The sequence below is a fragment of the Saccopteryx leptura genome, chromosome 6 (genome assembly GCF_036850995.1).
Source record: "Saccopteryx leptura isolate mSacLep1 chromosome 6, mSacLep1_pri_phased_curated, whole genome shotgun sequence".
NCBI lineage: Eukaryota > Metazoa > Chordata > Mammalia > Chiroptera > Emballonuridae > Saccopteryx > Saccopteryx leptura.
The window spans coordinates 11672328-11696673 of record NC_089508.1 but is presented as its reverse complement, the minus strand read 5'-3'; the positions used below and the strand labels follow the sequence as shown (position 1 = coordinate 11696673).

Genomic DNA, 24346 nt, shown 5'->3' with positions numbered 1-24346 from the left:
ATCCCCCTGGGCACAGAGGCCCCCACCCCGCATCCCCCTGGGCACAGAGGCTCAGAGGCCCTCACTCAGCATCCCCCTGGGCACAGAGGCTCCCACCCAGCATCCCCCTGGGCACAGAGGCCCCCACCCCGCATCCCCCTGGGCACAGAGGCCCCCACCCAGCATCCCCCTGGGCACAGAGGCCCCCACCCAGCATCCCCCTGGGCACAGAGGCTCCCACCCAGCATCCCCCTGGGCACAGAGGCTCCCACCCAGCATCCCCCTGGGCACAGAGGCTCCCACCCAGCATCCCCCTGGGCACAGAGGCTCTCACCCAGCATCCCCCTGGGCACAGAGGCTCTCACCCAGCATCCCCCTGGGCACAGAGGCCCTCACCCAGCATCCCCCTGGGCACAGAGGCTCCCACCCAGCATCCCCCTGGGCACAGAGGCTCCCACCCAGCATCCCCCTGGGCACAGAGGCTCTCACCCAGCATCCCCCTGGGCACAGAGGCCCTCACCCAGCATCCCCCTGGGCACAGAGGCCCTCACCCAGCATCCCCCTGGGCACAGAGGCCCTCACCCAGCATCCCCCTGGGCACAGAGGCCCCCACCCAGCATCCCCCTGGGCACAGAGGCCCCCACCCAGCATCCCCCTGGGCACAGAGGCCCCCACCCAGCATCCCCCTGGGCACAGAGGCCCCCACCCAGCATCCCCCTGGGCACAGAGGCTCCCACCCAGCATCCCCCTGGGCACAGAGGCCCCCACCCAGCATCCCCCTGGGCACAGAGGCTCTCACCCAGCATCCCCCTGGGCACAGAGGCCCTCACCCAGCATCCCCCTGGGCACAGAGGCTCCCACCCAGCATCCCCCTGGGCACAGAGGCTCCCACCCAGCATCCCCCTGGGCACAGAGGCCCCCACCCAGTATCCCCCTGGGCACAGAGGCCCCCACCCAGCATCCCCCTGGGCACAGAGGCTCTCATCCAGCATCCCCCTGGGCACAGAGGCCCTCACCCAGCATCCCCCTGGGCACAGAGGCTCCCACCCAGCATCCCCCTGGGCACAGAGGCCCTGCCCAGCATCCCCCTGGGCACAGAGGCCCTCGCCCAGCATCCCCCTGGGCACAGAGGCCCTCAGCCAGCATCCCCCTGGGCACAGAGGCCCTCACCCAGCATCCCCCTGGGCACAGAGGCCCCCACCCAGCATCCCCCTGGGCACAGAGGCCCCCACCCAGCATCCCCCTGGGCACAGAGGCCCTCACCCAGCATCCCCCTGGGCACAGAGGCTCCCACCCAGCATCCCCCTGGGCACAGAGGCCCTCACCCAGCATCCCCCTGGGCACAGAGGCTCCCACCCAGCATCCCCCTGGGCACAGAGGCCCCCACCCAGCATCCCCCTGGGCACAGAGGCTCTCGCCGCGCTGTGATCTGACAAGTAACCCCCAGTTACAAACTGGAAACAAACTTGGCAGTCCTAAGTGATAACCCAGGTATTTTAAGAAGAATGTTCGGCTCTGACTGATATCCTAAGGCAGTACTAATTTTGAGATTGGATTTTATGTATACACACACACATATAACACATATATATGACACATTTATATCATATAATAACGTATACTATATATCAAATATATCATATATATATATATGATTAGCTACTAAATCACTAAGCAGCAAAATAAAAATGTCTTTTAAACAACTAGGAATTTAAAAACAAAACAAAAACATAAACAAGCCTGACCAGGCAGTAGCGCAGTGGATAGAGCATCAGACTGGGACACAGAGGACCCAGGTTCGAAACCCCAGGGTTGCCAGCTTGAGCCCAAAGGATGCTGGCTTGAAGCCCAAGGTCACTGGCTTGAGCAAAGGGTCACTCGCTCTGCTGGAGCCCCCCGGTCAAGGCACATATGAGAAAGCAATCAATGAACAACTAAGGAGACAAAGGAGCCGCAATGAAGAACTGATGCTTCTCATCTCTCTCCCTTCCTGTCTGTCTGTCCCTGTCTGCCCCTCTCTCTGACTCTCTCTGTCTCTGTCACAAAAAAACAAACAAAAGAAAAACCACTCCCATAAACCACGGCCTCTTGGCAGGACACAGGAAATAGCCCGATTCCTTTGCTGCCTGCTACCACAGGCCAAGGTCAGTTTACCAATGAAGATAAAGAGCACCACTGCTCCACTCACTGCTTCTATTTGCACAGACACAGAAGCCAGTGTCCTGTCCCACAACTAGCCTGTGGCCGGAGGAGGGGCGACCCCAGAGTTCTGTCCCCAGGCTCTGAGCTCACTGGCTAACAGGAGGCAGAGACTGAGCGCACGAGGCCGGCAGCAGCGCCTGGACCAGGAACAGGACCAGGACCAGGACCAGGACCGGGACTCACCTCCAGATGCCTCTGGATCTCTGCCACCAGACGCCGAGACTCCTGCAGGTCATTGGTGTACATCAGTTTTCTCTTCATGATCGTGAGGGGCACGTCAGGGCTTGGGGTGAGGTCCAGGTGCTGGACCGGAGGCAGGGAGACAGGAGAACTGGCTTGGTGCTTCACACCCTGGAACTGCATCAGTTTCATGGTAGAGATGGACTGGGGGAGAGGAAGAGAGAAAGACCGTTGTTACGGGAAGAGCTGGTGTGCCAGCCGTACCCTGGGTCCTGGAGGCTCAACGGAGGTTTCACCGAAGGGCCCCAGGCACGGCCTGTACTCTGCAGCAACGAGCAGCCTGTGAACACGTGCCAGCGGTGGGCGAGCACCTTCTGAGCCCCTGAGATCCACCACTGAGGGCCCCAGGCACGGCCTGTACTCGTGCAGCAACGAGCAGCCTGTGAACACGTGCCAGCGGTGGGCGAGCACCTTCTGAGCCCCTGAGATCCACCACTGAGGGCCCCAGGCACGGCCTGTACTCGTGCAGCAACGAGCAGCCTGTGAACACGTGCCAGCGGTGGGCGAGCACCTTCTGAGCACCTGAGATCCACCACTGAAGGGCTCCAGTCGCGGCCTGTACTCGTGCAGCAACGAGCAGCCTGTGAACACGTGCCAGCGGTGGGCGAGCACCTTCTGAGCCCCTGAAATCCACCACTGAGGGTCCCAGGCACGGCCTGTACTCATGCAGCAATGAGCAGCCTGTGAACACGTGCCAGCGGTGGGCGAGCACCTTCTGAGCCCCTGAGATCCACCACTGAGGGGCCCAGGCACGGCCTGTACTCTGCAGCAATGAGCAGCCTGTGAACACGTGCCAGCGGTGGGCGAGCACCTTCTGAGCCCCTGAGATCCACCACTGAGGGCCCCAGGCACGGCCTGTACTCATGCAGCAATGAGCAGCCTGTGAACACGTGCCAGCGGTGGGCGAGCACCTTCTGAGCACCTGAGATCCACCACTGAGGAACTGCACAATGCCTGGCATCCCTGGCAGAACTGCGATTCTTTCACTTATGAAAGGCACCCGCTCCTCCACATCACGGAGAGGGCGGGCCAGAGCGGGTCCACTGTGACAAGCAGAGCTAAAACCAGAGAGGTGTCACCTGAGACCCACACCTTCAGCCACCCACTGCAGCCTTGTCCAGGGAGCCCCGATACACAGGCCTATGTAACTACCAACGTCCCTTTGGGACCTATTTAAAAGGGGAAAAAGTCTCTAATTTACAGCTAAAGGGTAAAGGTAGCACCCTGCAACTCGCAGATGGCGGCAGAACCCAGATACCCGAGGCAGGGGTTCTCAGGGCCGTGCCATGGGGCTTTGGCAGCTTCCAACTGAGTAACCTCTCGCTGTGTGCCTGCCCTGTGTTCTTGATGCACAACCTTCCTTTTTTTCTTTTAATTTATTTATTAAATTTAATGCAGTGACATTGATAAATCAGGGTACATACGTTGAGAGAAAACATCTCTAGATTATTTTGACATTTGATTGTGCTGTGTACCCCTCCCCCAAAGTTAAATTGTCTTCTGTCACCTTCTATCTGGTTTTCTTTGTGCCCCTCCCCTCCCCCAACCCCTCTCCCCTTCTTCGCCCCATCCCCCCACCCCCACCCCTGTTGCCATCACATTCTTGTTCATGTCTCTGAGTCTCATTTTTATGTCCCTTCTATGTATGGATTCATATAGCTCTTAGTTTTTTTTTCTGATTTACTTATTTCACTCCGTATAATGTTATCAAGGTCCATCCATGTGTTATTGTAAATGATCCGATGTCATCATTTCTTATGGCTGAGTAGTATTCCATAGTATATATATACCAAAGCTTTTTAATCCACTCGTCCTCGGACGGACACTTGGGCTGTTTCCAGATCTTTGCTATTGTGAACAATGCTGCCACAAACATGGGGGTGCATTTCTCCTTTTGGAGCCGTTCTATGGTGTCCTTGGGGTATATTCCTAAAAGTGGGATAGCTGGGTCAAAAGGCAGTTCGATTTTCAGTTTTTTGAGGAATCTCCATACTGTTTTCCACAGTGGCTGCACCAGTCTGCATTCCCACCAGCAGTGCAGGAGGGTTCCCTTTTCTCCATATCCTCGCCAACACTTATTCTGTGTTGTTTTGTTGATGAGCGCCATTCTGGCTGGTGTGAGGTGATATCTCATTGTGGTTTTAATTTGCATTTCTCTAATGATTAGTGATGTTGAGCATTTTTTCTTATGCCTATTGGCCATCTGTATGTCCTCTTTGGAGAAGTGTCTATTCATCTCTTTTGCCCATTTTTGGATTGGATTGTTTGTCTTCCTGGTGTTGAGTTTTACAAGTTCTTTATAAATTTTGGTTATTAACCCCTTATCAGGCCTGACCTGTGGTGGCGCAGTGGATAAAGCGTCAACCTGGAAACGCTGAGGTTGCCGGTTCAAAACCCTGGGCTTGCCTGGTCAAGGCACATATGGGAGTTGATGCTTCCTGCTCCTCCCCCCTTCTATCTCTCTCTCTCCCCCCTCTCTATAATGAATAAATAAAATCTTTAAAAAAAAAAAAAAAAAAAAAAAAAACCTTATCAGACGTATTGTCATTTTTTTGCAGGTAGCTGTCCAATTTTCCCAACACCATTGTTAAAGAGGCTGTCTTTACTCCATTGTATTTCCTTACCTCCTTTGTCAAATATCAGTTGTCCATAGAACTGTGGGTTTATTTCTGGGTTCTCTGTTCTGTTCCATTGATCTATATGCCTGTTCTTATGCCAGTACCAGGCTGTTTTGAGTACAATGGCCTTGTAATATAACTTGATATCAGGAAGTGTGATACCTCCCACTTTATTCTTCTTTTTTAAGATTGCTGAGGCTATTCGTGATCTTTTTTGGTTCCATATAAATTTTTGGAATATGTGGTCTATATCTTTGAAGTATGTCATTGGTATTTTAATTGGTATTGCATTAAATTTATAGATTGCTTTGGGTAATATAGACATTTTAATGATGTTTATTCTTCCTAACCATGAGCACGGTATATGCTTCCACTTGTTTGTATCTTCCTTGATTTCTTTTATCAATGCTTTGTAATTTTCCAAGTACAAGTCTTTAGTCTCCTTGGTTAAGTTTACTCCTAGGTACTTTATTTTTTTGGTTGTAATTGTGAAGGGGATTGTTTCCTTAATTTCTCTTTCTGACTGTTCATTGTTGGTGTATAAAAATGCCTCTGATTTCTGGGTATTGATTTTATATCCTGCCACTTTGCTGAATTCATTTACCAGGTCCAGTAGCTTTTTGACTGAGACTTTAGGGTTTTCTATATACAATATCATATCATCTGCAAATAATGATAGTTTTATTTCTTCTTTTCCAATTTGGATGCCTTTTATTTCTTCTTCTTGTCTGATTGCTGTGGCTAGGACTTCCAGGACTATGTTAAATAAGAGTGGTGAAAGGGGGCACCCCTGCCTTGTTCCTGATCTTAAGGGTATTGCTTTTAATTTTTGCCCATTGAGTATGTTGGCTGTGGGTTTCTCATAGATGGCTTTTATCATGTTGAGGTATGATCCGTGTATTCCCACTTTGCTGAGAGTTTTGATCATGAATGGGTGCTGGATTTTATCAAATGCTTTTTCTGCATCTATTGAAATTATCATATGGTTTTTCTCCTTCTTTTTGTTTATGTGATGAATCACATTAATTGATTTACAAATATTGTACCAGCCTTGCCTCCCCAGAATAAATCCCACTTGATCATGGTGTATGATTTTTTCCATATATTGTTGGATCCGGTTTGCTAATATTTTGTTGAGGATTTTAGCATCTATATTCATCAGAGATATTGGCCTATAATTTTCTTTCTTTGTGTTGTCTTTGCCTGGTTTTGGAATCAGAATTATGCTCGCTTCATAAAAGGAGCTTGGAAGTCTTCCTTCCTCTTGAAAATTTTGAAATAGTTTGAGAAGGATAGGAGTTAGTTCTTCTTTGATTATTTGGTAGAATTCCGTTGTGAAGCCATCTGGCCCCGGACTTTTCTTTGTTGGGAGTTTTTTGATAACTGTTTCGATCTCATTTGGTGTAATCGGTCTGTTTAGGTTTTCTGATTCTTCCAGATTGATTTTTGGAAGATTGTATGTTTCAAGGAATTTGTCCATTTCATCTAGGTTGTCTGAGTTTTTTGGCATACAGTTCTTCACAGTATTTTCTTACAATATTTTGTATTTCTGTTGTGTCAGTTGTTATTTCTCCACTCTCATTTCTAATTTTATTTATTTGAGTCCTCTCTCTCTTTTTCTTGGTGAGTCTAGTTAAAGGTTCATCAATCTTGTTTACCTTTTCAAAGAACCAGCTCCTAGTTTCATTGATCCTCTGTATTGTTTCTTTAGCCTCTATGTCATTTATTTCTGCTCTGACCTTTATTATTTCCTTCCTTCTACTACATTTGGGCTTTACTTGCTGTTCTTTTTCAAATTCTTTTAGATGCAGGGTTAAGTTGTTTGAGTTTTTCTAGCTTTTGAAAGTGTGCCTGTAGTGCTATAAACTTCCCTCTCAGTACTGCTTTCGCTGTGTCCCATAAATTTTGAGTTGTTGTATGCTCATTGTCGTTCGTTTCTAGGAATTTTTTTATTTCTTCTTTGATCTCATTCTTAATCCATTCATTATTTAACAACCTGCTATTTAGTTTCCATGTGTTTGAGAATTTTTGAGCTTTTCTGTTGTGGTTCATTTCTAATTTCATGCCGTTGTGATCGGAGAAAGTGCTTGCTATGATTTTAGTCTTCTTAAATTTGTTGAGAGCACTTTTGTGCCCTAACATGTGGTCTATCCTAGAGAATGTACCATGAGCACTTGAAAAGAATGTATATTCTGCTGCTTTAGGGTGAAAGGTTCTGAAGAAATCTATTAAATCGAGTTGATCTAGTGTTTCCAATAAGTCTGCTGTTTCTTTGTTAATTTTCTTTCTTGAGGATCTATCTAGTGATGTTAGTGGGGTATTGAAATCCCCTACTATTATAGTATTGCTGTTGATCTCGCCCTTTAAATCCATCAAAGTCTGCTTTATATATTTGGGTGATCCTATATTAGGTGCATAGATATTTATAATAGTTATATCTTCCTGTTGGATTACTCCCTTTATCATTATGTAGTGGCCTTCTTTATCTCTTACTATATCCTTTGTTTTAAAGTCCAATTTGTCTGATATAAGTATTGCTACCCCAGCTTTTTTTTCATTTCCGTTTGCATGAAATGTTTTTTTCCATCCTTTTACCTTCAATCTATGTGTATCTTTTGTTCTAAGGTGTGTCTCTTGTGGACAGCATATGTATGGGTCCTGTTTTCTTATCCACGCAGCTACCCTATGTCTTTTGACTGGATCATTTAATCCATTTACATTTAAGGTTATTATTGATATGTAGTTGTTTACTGCCATTTTCTTCGTTAAAGGTGTATTTCTTTTTTGCTATATTCTTTTCCCACTTTGATCTGTTTATAACAGGCCCCTTAACATTTCCTGCAGCATTGGTTTGGTTGTAATGAATTCCTTGAGTTGTTTTTTGTCTGGGAAGCTTTTTATTTCTCCTTCGATTTTAAACGATAGCCTTGCTGGATAAAGTAGTCTTGGCTGTAGGTTCTTGTTCCGCATTACTTTGAATATTTCTTGCCATTCCCTTCTGGCCTCAAGTGTTTCTATTGAGAAGTCGGATGTCATCCTTATGAGGGCTCCTTTGTAGGTGATAACTTTTTTTTCTCTTGCAGCTTTTAATATTTTCTCTTTATCGCTCAGCTTTGGTATTTTAATTATGATGTGTCTTGGTGTAGGTTTCTTTGGGTTTCTCTTTAATGGAGTCCTCTGTGCTTCTTGGACTTGTGAGAGTTTCTCTTGCATTAATTTAGGGAATTTTTCAGCTATGATATGATTGAACAAAGTCTCTATCCCTTGTTCTTTTTCTTCTTCTTCAGGAACCCCTATGATGCGGATGTTATTTCTCTTCATGTTGTCACAGAGCTCTCTAAGAGTTTCCTCTGACTTTTTGAGTCTCTTTTCTCTTTTCTTCTCTGCTTTCATGCCTTCATTCCAGTTGTCCTCCAACTCACTGATTCGATCCTCAGCTCTATCTATCCTGTTTTTAATTCCTTCCATTGTGGTCTTTATTTCTGATAATGTATTTGTCATCTCCGACTGATTCTTTTTTATACTTGCTATTTCTTTATTTAGGTGTTCATAATGACCATCCATTGTTGTTCTAAGATCCCTAAGCATCCTTACAATCATTATTTTGAACTCCGCATCTGGAAGTTTGATTACTTCCATATCACTCAGTTCATCTCCTGAAGGTGTCTCTTGTGGTTTCATTTGGATTGCACTTCTTTGTCTTCTCGTTATCTGTTTTTGGGTGTTTTATTTGTAGAGTTGGTTGAGTCTAGGCTTGGTGTTGTCAGCCTCCAGTTTTCAGTTGTGTTATTTCTAGATCTTCTTGGGTTGGTATCAGCTGTTATCTGTAATCCACTTTCGGATTTGGGCAGCTTTGAAGTCTTGATTTGTTTGTTTTCTTAACAGGTGATAGTCTTGTTTACTGATCTCAGCAGGGGGCTTCCTTGAAACTGTATACAGGAATGCGGTGGGTGTAACCTGAGACTCTGAAGGCCTCTTTAGCCAGCTAATCTCACTGGGGGCAGGGTGTTTTCTCAGCTTCAGCAGGGGGAGGTGTATCTCAGATCTCCATGGAGACCTGAGGTACTGCCCCTCCTCCCCACTTCCTGTTTTCAGCTGTGTCTTGTTGCACTGATTGGAGCTGGATAGATGTCCGGAGATCTCTGATCCAGAAGCACTTCAGCTCTGTTTTGTGAAAGGTTCAGTCCCTCACCCAGCTATGGCCGCCTCCAGCACAGATGAGTCAGCTTTCTTAGGTTGTCTCCTTCATTCCTTAGCCCCTCACAGTCTGTCCCTCTCTCTTTCCTTTCCACTTGGGAGATAAGCTGGTCTTTTCAACACACCTCGCTCCCTGGTCGCCAGGCAAGTGGCTGTGAGCAGTAGTTTCTGCTCTTTTCTCTTGTGTGAGATCCCCTCTGGGCTCTCAGCCTCACCCCCCCCCCCCATTCCTGTAAGCAAGGGAGATTCAGGAGCTCCCTACCAGGTTTGTTGTGGCTTCTTCTTTGCTCCTTGGTTTTTGAGAGCTGTTCTTGCAGTTCAGAGTTGGTTTTTCATGCTGATTTTTCCTAAATTGATTTGTATTCCAGTTTGGTGGTGAGAGCTGGGTGTCTGTGCGTCCGCCTACTCCGCTGCCATCTTTTTCTCTCCATGCACAATCTTCCTTAATGCCCCTAAATAGCTTGTGTACGAGGGCTCTGCCCATGAAAAAAATGGAGACTCCGAGAGGTTAAGTAGCTTGCCCAAAGCCCCATGGCTTTGCGAGTTTAAAAGTAGCGAGGTCTGATTCCAAAGCCCAAACAGGGTCCCCAGTCTGGGAGTGGCTGTGAGAAGCAGAGCCATCCTGTGCCCCAGACAGTTCTCCCTGGGATCCCACTTCTCTCCACCAAGGCGTAACCATCCACGCAAGTCGGCCGGGACCTGGGGACCCGAACAGGAGTGTCGGCTCCCTGCTCACCTTGTTTCCGTACTGCATGACGTGGCTGGTGTTGGTGTGCGACTTCACCAGCTGGTACTGCTTGTGGAGAGTCTCCTTGGTCAAGTCCTCCTGCAAAAATGTCAATAGTCAGGTCCTTTGGCCATCAGAGCCTGAAGGTCAAGCCTCAGCTGAACAGCGGCCCCCGAAGGGCTCACCACATCCGAGTCTTCCATCCAGTTGACGCTGTACCAGTCCCCCAGGTACGTGGACCTCTTCTCATCGTAGTAACAGGCATAGGAGGACTCATCGGGATTGGCGGCAGTAGTTGCATAAACTACAAGGAATTAAAGGCACTTGTTAGTCACATTTTATCCTCTGCTGTGGACTCCACCTGAAGCTTGAGTCTTTCTGTCTTTCCTGGGGCAATCAAAGCATGCCACCTGCGGTCAGCACCAGGGAGGCATCGCTGTACCCAGCACTGTTCACTCCGTTATGATAACGTGACTAAAATGACATATGGAAGGAAGAGAAGCCAGTTGATAGATACTCTGGACAGCAAAAAGCAAGCACGGGTGCTTATGAGGACATGACGCTATTTTGAAATAATGCCACAAGGTTTTAATAGTTCTGGCAACTTGAAGAAAAAAAATAAGTACCTAATTTAGTTTCTGGAGAAAGTTAATATTTATTGAAGAAACTGACCTATACAATACATTTCCTATCTAGTTACTATGGGCTCAGAACTGTGTTTGACAAATGTTATCACTTAAAATGATGAACAGGCCCTGGCCGGTTGGCTTAGTGGTAGAGTATTGGCCTGGAGTGCAGAAGTCCCGGGTTCGATTCCCGGCCAGGGCACACAGGAGAAGCACCCATCTGCTTCTCCACCCCTCCCCCTCTCCTTCCTCTCTGTCTCTCTCTTCCCCTCCCGCAGCCGAGGCTCCATTGGAGCAAAGATGGCCCGGGCGCTGGGGATGGCTCCTTGGCCTCTGCCCCAGGCGCTGGAGTGGCTCTGGTCGCAACAGAGCGACGCCCCAGAGGGGCAAAGCATCGCCCCCTGGTGGGCAGAGCGTCACCCCTGGTGGGCGTGCTGGGTGGATCCCGGTCGGGCGCATGCAGGAGTCTGTCTGACTGTCTCTCCCCGTTTCTAGCTTCAGAAAGATACAAAAAAAAAAAATGATGAACAAGTGCTATCTTTATACCCATTTTACAGGTGGGACTACTGAAGGGTCAAAGAGGGTAAGTCACCTGCCCAAGATCAGAGCCAGCAAGCACCATGTCACAAAGGGCCAGAGTGAAAAGACTATGTGATTTTGGACTTGAGCTTGACTAGAACCTAGAAGAGCACCATGAAACTCTTAAGCAGATCCCTTCTTCTCTGGTCATGAATCCCCGAGGAGGGCACAAAGCCCAGAGATGCCGACACCTCTCTCCCCACTTCTACGTACCAGGCTGCCTTTGTACCCGCTTATGTAGAGTACTTGGTTCTTTGTGTTGGCAGAATCAGAGAATGACCCTGAGCACCCCTGAGCAACGGGCTCATCCAACCTACCATTGATGTCGGTAGGCAGATCACTCATCATGGACCCAGACTCACAGGCTTCGATGTAGAACACCATCTGTGAGGCGAATGAGACAGGTGAGCTCACACCGCGGCCGGGCAGACCTCCCACCAATGCTATTTCGGCTCTGCTCATTCTCATGACCCAGTCTAAGGGTCTGTTCCCTTTGCTTCTGGAGACTTCTGTAAGAGCCTGCTGCCAGAGGCTACAGAAATTGTTGTCATACAAACCAGAAGGACTCGAATGTATTCCCCACCAACAGAATGAATGATCTATTTGCTGAAATAAGCAGACAAAATGGAGTCACAGATGGTGCTAAGGAAAACTGTCACCGTCCAGCACGGAAAACCACGTTCCTATCAGGTACAGGCCTGAGCTACGCTGTTTCTCTAAAGGGCGCTATGGGCAAGCGGGGGCCACAGCAAAAAGAAGATGGTGATATTTTCCTCCTCCGCTGCCCCAAACTGGTAGCAGTCCTAGGAACAGTCGTCCTCAAAGTATGGTCTCTAGACTAGCAGCATTGGCCTCAAATTTTCAGGCCTCGCCCCAGACCCCAGAGTCAAGCTCCAGAGGTAAGATCTGTGCTCTTTGTTAGAACAAGGTCCCCAATGAGTCTGGTCCACTGGCGGAAGCCCCAGAATCAGGAAAGGTTAACGCTGGGAAACCCGATGGGTTGAAAGGACACTCTTTCCAGAAAAGACAGCCCCCCAGAGTCAGCAGGCCGGTCGCGGAGCACTGAGCTCTGCCTCCGCTGCCTTGCTCGTGACTCCTCCCCCACAACCTCCCCAAAGACCGATGTTACCTTCTGGTACTTTTTGTGTTTGTACATGTAATGGATGGTCTTATGCAGGTCCTTGACGTGAAGCTAAAAGGCAAGAATATTGACATTGAGATCAAGGCCTAGCCTGACCAGGCGGTGGCGCAGTGGATAGTGCGTAGGACTGGGATGCCAAGGACCCAGGTTCGAGACCCTGAGGTCACCAGCTTCAACGTGGGCTCATCTGGTTTGAGCAAAAGCTCACCAGCTTGAACCCAAGGTCGCTGGCTCAAGCAAGGGGTTACTCGGTCTGCTGAAGGCCCCCGGTCAAGGCACATATGAGAAGGCAATCAATGAACAACTAAGGTGTCGCAAAAAAACTAATGATTGATGCTTCTCATCTCTCTGTTCCTGTCTGTCTGTCCCTGCCTATCCCTCTCTCTGACTCTCTCTCTGTCTCTGTAAAAAATTAAAAAAAATAAAGAGATCAAGGCCTCAAGAGAAACCATCTGCTGGCTAAACCACCAAAATAAAGTCCTAATGATGCCTTCAAATTCTTATTTACCAATCCCTGGAAATGATCTTAGTAACAGCATTACCACGACTGTTGTCTCAAGGGTATTATTCTATATTTCAAGCAGAGAGTAGGCGTCCTCACGCCGCACTTTGCGCGGGGCACTCAGACAGTGCTCCCAGTCCCAAGACAGCCACTGAGGCTGCAACACGACCGGCAATGGGAGGAGGACTGGCCGGAAGAGATGCCAAGCTACCAGCATCTCTTCCAGGGAGATTTCAAGCTACTACGTGTCCCCCACACACCACCCTGGTAGCGCAGTAGAAACCCATGTCACAGGTTTGATGTCACCACCCAGGTTTTGTTTCCCATTCTAGCTTGTCTTTACAGCGTTAAGTAACACTTACATCGTCATTAGGAAAAGCCAGTAATCCGGTAGCTCCGTGATCCGTGAAGTAAACGAACACGTGATCCCGGGGGCCGCTGCCGAGACAGAAGGACAGACGAGAGTCACGGTCGACCTTTTCCTTTCTCTATTCTACTTCCACTTCTCTGAAAAGTCACCCTCACCAAAACACTAAGAATTTTGAGGGTTATAGTCTTCCAATGGGAGACCAAGAAGACAAGCCCTCCTGTCCCTCTGATCCAGCTGAGTGTCACTCTGAGCCACACGCATATCCTGGAGCCTGGGAGCCCCGCCTCACGGCCAGGGAGGAGGAGACCAGTGCTGGGTAATCGGACAGATGAGGTGTGATCTGGGGAGTGGGGTGCTTTGGCAATTGGGCCTCATCCCCAGAAGCCACTCTCCAACCAGATCTCCCCAAAATAAGTAAGGGAGCCAGGGCACACATACAAACATGTCCAGCAGCTCCAACTTCCGCCGGGCCCCCGGCCTGCGCAGTCTGGGACACCCACCTGCCCACCCGCACCAGGGCACCACTCTGAGGGCGTTGCTTCCGGCTACAGAGATGTAATAACTTGCTTGGAACCAATGTGGTTCATCCCACATAGACACCTGTCTCTGCTCTAATTCACACGAGCTTCCCTGTGCCCAGGTCTCTAAGTGTGAGAGAAACAGCACCGTATGCCAATTAGCAGAGACTCTCTGAAGGCATGTTACTAAAGACCCTGACCTCATATAAAAATGCTACAAAGAGATGCTGAACGAGCAGACATCTCTAACCCACGGCCGGCACAGCAAGCACTGGTGTTCGCTTTCCCCATGCGAAGGTTAGCGCTGCCTTATGAACAGTCTCGTCCCCCGCGGCGCTGCCCTGTGATCCGAGCACAGCGATGGGGGCAGGCCTGGCCCTGCAACCTGACCCCCGCCAGCCTTCCCGCCTGTCTCAGGTGTGCCACCGGCAGTGGAATGTGACCAGCACTAGGGTCCACGGACAACAAAAGCAGCAGGTGTAAGTGATGGGGAACAGTTCGTGAAGAATGAGGAGGAACCCTGGATCACAGAGTTAATGTGGTACAGAAATGGGCTGCCAAAGGAAGCCATCCACCCTGGGCAGCCTGCCACACGTCGGGACAAAGCGCCCCACTCCGCCGTTCTCATGGGTGAACGCGCCGGGAGCCCGGGAGCCAGAACAACCGCGTTCTGGTTGCTGGGTCACTCAGAAAAGTGCGGGGGCCGTAAAGCAGGCAGACGTTACCTCTTCAAGACCTTCCCAGAGCCTCTGCCCTCCACTGCTTTCGCATCGCCTCTCAGCACAGCCAGGAAGACTTCCGGCGTGACGTCCTACGAAGAATTGGGAGTTGAAATCAAATGTGTTATTCCGAATCGGAGCATTTGCTGAGTCTGTAGCAGACCCAGGCCACCAGCCCAAACATCTCCAAGGCCCGAGGCGTAAGAGCCAATACTTAATTGCCAATTCCCTTAAAAAACAAATATATTTTAAAAAGAGAGAGCAAACAGGAACCAAGAAAGACCAAAATCAAGGTCACATGCACTACCTCTTCTCAAATAACATGTCTTTGGCTGATGCACTCCGCAAGCCTGCCATTCCTTCCTGACCATTATAAACCCATGCGGAGAAACCCGAGGCTGCTGGTCAGTCAGGACAAGGAGCAGAGGAAGAGCACCCACCTCAGGAAGACAGCAAAGAGGCGGCAGAAACATCCGCTCTGTGCCCGGCCCTGGCATCCAGCTTACTGCCTAAAAGGCTGAGTCCCAAGGACATTTGATGTCCTTAAAGGAGATTTTCTAAACTGATACCTGCTCATTAAAATAATGCAGTAAAGAAAAGCACATAGGAGCCTGACCAATGGTGGCACAAGGGATAGAGCATCGACCTGGGACACTGAGGCCCCAGGTTCAGAACCCTGAGGTCTCCAGCTTGAGCACAAGATCACAGACATGATCCCATGGTTGTTGGCTTGAGCCCAAAGGTCATTGGCTTGAAGCCCAAAGTCACTGGCTTGAGTCCATGTCGCTTGAGCAAGGGGTCACTGGCTCTGCTGGAGCCCCCTGGTCAAAGCATGTATGAGAAGCAATCAATGAACAACTAAAAGTGCCACAACTATGAGCTAATGCTTCTCATCTCTCTCCTTTCCTGTCTCTGTCCAAAAAATAAATAAGTAAATCACCAAAAATCCCACCACTTAGATTACAGACATCTCCTTATACAAGTTTGGGAAAAGTAGGCTAACAGCTGTGAGTACGAGAAACACAGTTTAATCTTGTATTATTTATTATTGTATTTTCCATACGAACTGTAAATCTACTTGTGCCCTACCCTGTACAACTAGAGAGAAACAATTTCATAGAAGTGGGATGATCATCTATTATGACATGTAGGATGTGTTCAATTTAACTGTATTTGAATTTAAAAGAGAAAATGGAAACTAAAAGAATCGCTAAACTTCTCAGAAACGTTTTCCACCAGTAATATTAGTTCCAAAAATATTCCTCTGATATTAAGAAAAGGAGACTATAAAAACTACAAGGACAGCCTGACCAGGCTGTGACGCAGTGGATAGAGCATTGAACTGGGATGCAGAAGACCCAGGTTCAAGACCCCGAGGTCGCCAGCTTGAGCGCGGGCTCATCTGGTTTGAGCAAAAGCTCACCAGCTTGAACCCAAGGTCGCTGGCTCAAGCAAGGGGTCACTCGGTCTGCTGAAGGCCCACGGTCAAGGCACATGTGAGAAAGCAATCAATGAACAACTAAGAAGTCACAACGAGAAACTGATGATTGATGTTTCTCATCTCTCTCCGTTCCTGTCTGTCTGTCCCTTTCTCTGACTCTGTCCCTGTAAAAAAAAAAAAAAAAAAATCTACAAGGACAAAGTCATCACTGTGTTTTTTTGTTTTTTGCAATGTCAGTGTGCCTCTTAGTCTCATTTATAGGAAATGTTTCATGTAAATTCAACAAACAAGGAGTCAGAGTCCAAAGGTATAGGACCCCAAGGGAACTACGCAGACAATGATGACAGGATCTCTCCACTGCAGGAACTTCTAACACTTAAGTTTAAAGACAAAACAAAAATTTAAGTTTGGTTATTTGAGTAACCAAACTAGAGATAAGGTGACGTGAACCCACATAAAAGTGTCCCACTTTACAAAAAAGAGAAACGAGATAATATCCCAGTTTTGCAACCTCCTGTCAATCAGTAGATATAGGCATTATGCATCAACATTTTCTTTATATATATACATTTTGGTTCCTTTTGTTATTTTTCTTTCTATTGAATTTATTTGGATAACATTGGTTAATAAAATTAAACAGGTTTCAGGTGCACAATCCTATAGTATTGCCATAGTGTTTTTAAAAAATGTGTCAATTTATACAACCTCAGTCAACTGGGAGGGATATAATAATTCAGAAGTGATATATGATAATAATTAACAAAAAACTATCTCAGCAAAATCCAAAGAAGCTTTTGTACCGGGTTGGTGCTGAAAAAACTGATTTTGGGGAATGTGTACAGATAACCTTTAATCGGATAAACAGAAATACCTCCGGAAATTCAGGTATGAGTGAAGGAAATATATACGATATTATCAGGCTTACTTGAAGTATAAGGCAGTGGTTCTCAAACTTTTTGAAGTTGGGGCGCATTTAAAATCCTACAAATAATTGTAGGCGCACTATATAAAATTTCTGAGAAATATGTTATAATATTAAAGAAAAAATATAAAGTCTAAGCATGCTTTTATGGTAATTAAACAAAATAAATATGACAAAATTAAATTTATTCTGACATTAGAAAACATTTTTATGTTATATTTTTGGTTATGCTTTTTAGAATTTGTAAAAAAGAGGGGTTAAAAAATAAACAACAGCCTGACCTGTGGTGGCGCAGTGGATAAAGCGTCGACCTGGAAACGCTGAGGTTGCTGGTTCGAAACCCTGGGCTTGCCTGGTCAAGGCACATATGGGAATTGATGCTGCCTGCTCCTCCGTCCTTCTCTCTCTTTCCCTTTTTCTCTCTTTCCCTTTCTCTCTCTCTCTCTCCTCTCTGAAAAATTGAATAAAATCTTTAAAAAAGTAAAAAAATAATCAACAAAAAAGTTATCTTTTTATATATAGAGATACATTCTTAGTAAGATTTAGTCAATTCGGCAGGTCCCAGTGTGAATGTGTTAAGTTTTTTCATTCTTGTGTTTATGAGAAACATGAGCCTGATGTGTCCTAGTGATTTCTTCAATGTTTGGGCATACATGTGAAAGGCAAACTCTCATTTCCTTGTCAACACATTGGAAGAATTACTCTCTTTTTACTCTTAACTGTGTTGAGTGCAGAAAACCCCCACCATACATATCATCTTAACTTTACACCAAACAAAGAATAGAAGAAACTTGCCTCCAGTCTTTCCGGGGAACATGGAGGGTAGTGTAAACAATCCAGCACCACAGCTTAACAGCCTTTTGCAACCTAATCAGGCAAGTGAGGTGGGGGTTTGGGCAGACTGTCAGCTTACAGCCAATTCCCCACACCTCTGTCCCCCAAAAATCTAAACTCCAACAACCCTGTTGGTTTTTTGGTCCCCAAGAGGAACATATTTCTCTGGAATACCATAGAGCACACCTGGAAATCTTCTAGGGCACACCAGTGCACCCTGGTGCACACTTTGAGAACCACTAATATAGGAGACAGGAAAGTAAAGATTGGTAGATGACAACTTACCTCTAACATTTTTCCTTTTTTTCCCGTCTATAAAAACTCTCAAATATAACTCCTCAAGCACAAATCTTAATACAAACATAACACCCTGACCAGAAATCAGTCCAGTGAGGTACGGACACTAGAAAGGCACACAACAGAGAAAACGATCACGAGAACGAGAGGAGCCCCGCCAGCCGGCTGCGCACGCCGCCTCACCTCTCCGGTGTAGTCCTTCAGGACCCCCTCGTACACGTCCGTGCCGTTGGGCCTGTTGATCACAACTCCTGGGGTGGGATTGCTGAAAATCAAAGGAGCCAGTTGAAGCCCCAAATCTGGCAGTCTCTGCAATCCCTCGGTTCAAAACTATGCCTGTTCCGCATAACATTAGTAATCAACCATGTTTGAAGACACTGCCCATAGCCCGCGTGGTCACAAAGTGTTAGTGGTTTTAGCAGCTTGGGGATCGTGGTCATCCCACAAGTCAAGTTGTTGGCAGGAGCAGTGAAGGCCGAGTTCTAAGACTCAGGACAGCAACAAAGGCCCGGGTCTGTCTGGCCTCCCCACGGAAACCACACAGTGTGTTGGGAGCAGATCTCATAAAGAGATCTCTCGGAGCAAAAGTACTCGTAGAAAGAGACCACAACCAAGACTTGAATACGAGAGCTCAGGCATTAAGCTCAGAACGGATTATGAGCTGGCCTGTGATCTGAGGAAAGGGCAGCGGCCTTCCAAGGGGCCCCAGCAGGGGACCGAGCAGCGGGGGAGATTCACACTGGTCAAGTTTCATGTCCATACTTACTGTTCCTGGTCTCCTCCAGAAATCAGATAAGCAGTCATGACAGAAGTATATGTAAAATTAAATTCAAGGAATAATAAAAGTAAATAGGGCCCTGGCCGGTGATGCAGTGGATAAGAGCATTACCCAGGAGCGCTGAGGTCACCAGTTCGAATCTAGGGTCACCAGCTTGACCCGGAGGTTGCCAGTTCAAGCCTGGGTCAGAGCTTGACTCTGAGGGCACTGACTCAATCCCAAGGGCACTGGTTCAACACCTGAGGTCACCAGGTCAAGCCCTGGTCAAGGCACATATGAGAGGCAATCGATGGCACAACTAAGAGGAACAATAAGTTGATGCTTTTCTTTCTTTTTCTTTCTCTGCCCACCCCCCCTTTCCTCTCTCAAAAATAAATAAATAGGTACATAAAGGGCGGTGGGATCCAATAAACAACGAGCCTTTTCCGAACAGGTTGTGAGGGGGCAGCCCCCAGCCCCGTGCTGCCCACCTGCTCGGAGGTGAGAACGAGCATTTCTGAACCCAATGATGAGTCCTCCGGGCCGAGAAGGAACTGGCGCTTCCCGCTCTTCCGGCGCACCGGCTCAAACCCTGCAGCAACCTCTGCCCACGACTGCGCCATTGCCAGGGTGCCCCGAGTTACGTTCAAAGCTCTACATGACGTAGCCGTGGGAAAGTTCATCCACAAGTCTGTCTGTAGCTCGTGAGGCCCCTGATCTAAGGACTCCATGAGTCTATATGCATTTTTTTTTCATTGCCCGGAAGGTCTTCCCCACCAAGTTGAAAGTGCCCCACACTCACTCCTCAGAGGTGGCAATGTCATCATACATCATCACGACGATCTGCTCGTCGGGGATCCCATTGCGGTGGACGATCTGGTAGGCGTGGCACGCATCCGCCTGGAAGACGTGATTTGGGCAGGTATTAAGTCTCCCCCAGGAGGAGGCCAGTTTGGGAGTTCTAATGAGCTACATGTTCTTTCTCATAGAAGGCATGCTGTGAATCATTTCCTATTGGCTAGGTCTTTAAATTATTTTAAAACATATGCATTTATATTTTTGCACTCAATTTTTTAAAACCCCAACCCCCCTTATGATTCAAGCTCTTATTCCTCAGGCAGTATATTGGACGACTACACACACACCATCACACCGCATTTACATACAGGTAAGAAGGTCTTTGAAGGAAACTCAGTATTATGTCAGATTTAACCGACCGCTCTCGTGAAAGTGGAAGTGAGCAGACACACCCTCCAACTCACATGACAAATCATCCTATTATTTATTACTCCTGTCAGAAAGCAGGCTCATTAAAAATCACACACAGCCCTGGCCAGTTGGCTCAGTGGTAGAGCGTCAGCCTGGCGTGCAGGAGTCCCGGGTTCGATTCCCAGATAAGGCACACAGGAGAAGTGCCCATCTGCTTCTCCACCTCCCCCCTCTCCTTCCTCTCTGTCTCTCTCTTCCCCTCCCACAGCCAAGGCTCCATTGGAGCAAAGTGAGGGCTGACGATGGTTCTGTGGCCTCTGCCTCAGGCACTAGAATGGCTCTGATTGCAGCAGAGCCACGCCCCAAGATGGGCAGAGCATCGCCCCCTGGTGGGCATGTGGATCCTGGTAGGGTGCATGCAGGAGTCTGTCTGACTGCCTCCCCATTTCCAACTTCAGAAAAATACAAAAAAAAAACAACAACAACAAAAAGAAAATTTAGGCCTGACCAGGTGGTGGTGCAGTGGATAGAGCATCGGACTGGGATGCGAAGGACCCAGGTTCAAAACCCCACGGTCTCCAACTGAAGCATGGGTTCATCTGGCTTGAGCAAAGTGCACCAGCTTGAGCCCAAGGTCACTGGCTTGAGCAAGGGGTTGCTCGGTCTGCTATAGCCCCTGGGTCAGGGCATATATGAGAAAGCAATCAATGAATAACTCAAGTGCCGCAATGAAGAATTGATGCTTCTCATCTCTCTCTCTCTTCCTGTCTGTCTGTCCCTATCTGAGTTTCTCTCTGTCTCTGTCAAATAAAAAAAAAATTTTAAAAATAAAGAAAATTAAAAAAAAAACCACACACAAATACTTCGGAATAAATCTAACAAAAGAAGTGCATGGCTGACACTGAAAATTATAAAATATTGCGGAGGGAAATTAAAGAAGATCTAGATAGAGAGTCATCTCAATCACGGATCAGAAGACAGTATTATTTAAAATTTTTAAAGAGATCAGCAGGCTTTCACAGGAATTGACAGGATGATCCTAAAACGTATATAAAATTGCAAAAGACATAGAATAGACAAATTTAGAAAAAGAAGAACAAAGTTGAAAGACTTTCGGTTTCTGATTTCAAAACTACTCCAGGAAAAGAACAGTCTTTCAACAAACGGTGCTGGAATAATTTGGATATCCACATGCAAAATAATGAACTCAGGCCCTCATTCCATACTACCTGTATTCACAAAAGTTAACTCAAAATGGAGCACAGACTTAAATGTAAGGGCTAAGACAAAACTTTTGGAAGACAATAGAAAATCGTTGGGAGTCTGAGTTATAAGCGCAAAGATGTTATACATATGACACAAAAGCATGGTCTATAAAAGAAGAAAAATGATACACTGGACATCATCAAAATTAAAAACGTTAGCACTTCAAAAGACACCGTTAAGAAAATGAAAAGACAAACAACAGAATATGAGAAAATATTTCCAAAACACATTATCTAACAGGACTTGTATCTAGAATATGCAAAGTACTCTTGTGTACCTCAAAAAGATGATCAAACCAGAAAAAATAAATAAAAGATTTGAGCAAACATGTTGCTTAAGAAGATATACGACCCACACACGTGCAGGCCCAGTAGAAGAGGCAGCCACAGACAGCAAACTGCCTGGTAGCCGAAGGCTGGTTAAGGCAGTGTCTGACATCAACTTGCACCAGAACCCTGTCCAAGTGGACCCAGAACCAACGCAACCAGTGTCAGCCCTACTAACCACACAAGCAGCATACCCAAAGGGAGACCCCAGCAGGCGCCAGACCCTGCTGGAAACAACTGCCTCAGGGGGCTGCCCCCACACAGTGGCTCATACACTGTGACCAAGGCCTATCCTTATAGTCACCTGGCCGGAGGGGTAACCCTACCACAAACAGGCCAACAGCATTCAGGATTCAACTACAACAGGAATGTGCACATAACCCACACAAGAGCCGTTCCTGCAGCACGTAGGTCCGGTGATCTGAAGGCTACACCACTGAGCCCCACAAGACACCTATGACGTCAAATCACAGAAAGACATTGGGAGTCACAGCAGATCGACCTAATACACAAAGATAAACACAGAAAGGCCGACAAAATGGGGTGGTAAAGAAACATGCCCCAGCCTTGACCAGGCGGTGGCGCAGTGGATAGAGTGTCAGACTGGGATGCCGAGGACCCAGGTTCGAGACCCCGAGGTCGCCAGCTTGAGCGTGGGCTCATCTGGTTTAAGCAAAGCTCACCAGCTTGGACCCGAGGTCTCTGGCTCAAGCAAGGGGTTCCTTGGTCTGCTGAAGGCCCACGGTCAAGGCACATATGAGAAAGTAATCAATGAACAACTAAGGTGTCGCAACAAAAAATTGATAATTGATGCTTCTCATTTCTCTCTGTTCCTGTCTGTCTGTCCCTATCTATCCCTCTGACTCTCTCTCTATCTCTGTAAAAAAAAAAAAGAAAAAGAAAAAGAAACATGCCTCAAGTGAAAGAACAGGAGAAATCCCCAGAAAAAAAAATGAAATGAAATGGAAGCAACCAAGATAACAGATGCAGAGTTCAAAACAATGATTATAAAGATGCTCAAGGAATTTAGGGGAAGAATGGATGTTCACAGTGAGAACTTAAACAAAGAGATAGAAAACATGAAAAAGAACATAGAAACCATAAAAAAAATCAGAAATGAAGAACAAAATATCTGAAATGAAGAATACAGTAGAAGGTATCAACAGCAGGTTATAGATGAAGAGGATCAAATCAGTGATTTACAGGACAAGATAACAGTAAACACCCAAACAGAGCACCACAAAAAAAAAATAATTTTAAAAAATGAGAAAAGCCTAAGGGATCTCTGGGACAATATCAAGCATCAAACCTGCTGCATCATAGGGGTGAAGAGACAGAACAAGGGATCAAGAACCTGTTTGGGGCCTGACCTGTGGTGGCGCAGTGGATAAAGCATTGACCTGGAAATGCTGAGGTCGCTGGTTCGAAACCCTGGGCTTGCCTGGTCAAGGCACATATGGGAGTTGATGCTTCTAGCTCCTCCCCCCTTCTCTCTCTCTGTTTCTCCTCTCTCTCTCTCTCTCTCTCTCTGTCTCTCCCTCTCCTCTCTAAAATGAATAAATAAAAAAATAAAATTAAATTAAATTAAAAATTAAAAAAAAAAAAAGAACCTGTTTGGCCTGACCAGGCGGTGGCACAGTGGATAGAGCGTCGGACTGGGATGCGGAAGACCCAAGTTCGAGACCCCGAGGTCGCGGGCTCATCTGGCTTGAGCAAAAAGCTCACCAGCTTGAACCCGAGGTCGCTGGCTCGGAGCAAGGGGTTGCCAGCTGATCTCTCAACAGAAACACTTCAGGCCAGAAGGGGCTGGCATGAAATAATTCAAAACAATTTTATTAACCAATGTAACCCCAATAAATCAAATAAAAAAAAGATACACAAATGGCTAATAAGCATATAAAAAGATCTGTTTGTAGGGGAATGCAAATTAAAATCACAAAAACTACTTCACAAGCAGACAGACAATAACAAGTGTTGGCGAGGATGTGGAGAAGCTGGAACCTCCGTTCACTGTCGAGGAAACGTAAAATGATGCAGCCACTTTGGAAAACAGTTTAACAGTGTCTTAAAAAGTTAAATGTAGCCTGACCTGTGGTGATGCAGTGGATAAAGCGTCGACCTAGAAATGCTGAGGTCACCGGTTCGAAACCCTGGGCTTGCCTGGTCAAGGCACATATGGGAGTTGATGCTTCCAGCTCCTCCCCACCTTCTCTCTCTCTGTCTCTCCCTCTCCTCTCGAAAATGAATAAATAAATAAAAATAAAATAAAAATAAAAATGTTAAAAAAAAAAGTTAAATGTAAATCTGCCACATAACCGAGCAATTCTACTCTTACTTATCTGCCCCAAAGAAACATAAATGTCCATCCACACAATGTTTTTGGCAGCACTGTTCACAGCGGGCGACACATGGGAACGCAAATGTCCACCGACTGGTAAATGGACTGACGAAATGTGGTCTAGCCATACAACTGATACTCACTGGCAATAAAAATGGATACTGCCACCTGTTACAACATAGATGAACCTCAAAAAATGTTATGCTAACAGAAGCCAGACACAGAGGTCATGTGCTGTATAGCCATTTGTGTGAGTGTTCAGAAATGGCAAATCTATAGACAGTAAGTGTATTAGTGGTCGCTGGGGCTTGGGCTGGAGGCTGCAAATGGGCCTGAGGGATCTTACTGGGGGGGTGGACCTGTTCTCAAACTATCTTACAGTGATGTTCGCACAACTTGGAAATTCACTAACGTCACTGCGTTGTGCACTTGAAATGGATGAACTACGTGATATATAAAATATGCTTTGGTAAAGTTATATATCTTAGAAAGGGCAGGTGGGCGTGTCCCATTTAGTGCTCGCCCCCGCTGCTGGGAC

At 46.9% G+C, this 24346-nt stretch overlaps 1 protein-coding gene across 1 annotated transcript in view; it reads right to left on the bottom strand.

The window, feature by feature from the left end:
• LGMN (legumain) overlaps positions 1-24346 on the bottom strand; it is a 45451-nt gene that overhangs the window by 3978 nt on the left and 17127 nt on the right. The window contains exons 3-11 of the mRNA XM_066342780.1: positions 19472-19569; positions 18096-18177; positions 14425-14510; positions 13174-13249; positions 12298-12360; positions 11486-11552; positions 10149-10267; positions 9973-10062; positions 2365-2565 (exon numbers count right to left, since the gene is read on the bottom strand). Coding sequence (XP_066198877.1) covers positions 2365-2565; positions 9973-10062; positions 10149-10267; positions 11486-11552; positions 12298-12360; positions 13174-13249; positions 14425-14510; positions 18096-18177; positions 19472-19569 — 882 coding nt within the window. The remainder of the gene's footprint in view (positions 1-2364; positions 2566-9972; positions 10063-10148; positions 10268-11485; positions 11553-12297; positions 12361-13173; positions 13250-14424; positions 14511-18095; positions 18178-19471; positions 19570-24346) is intronic.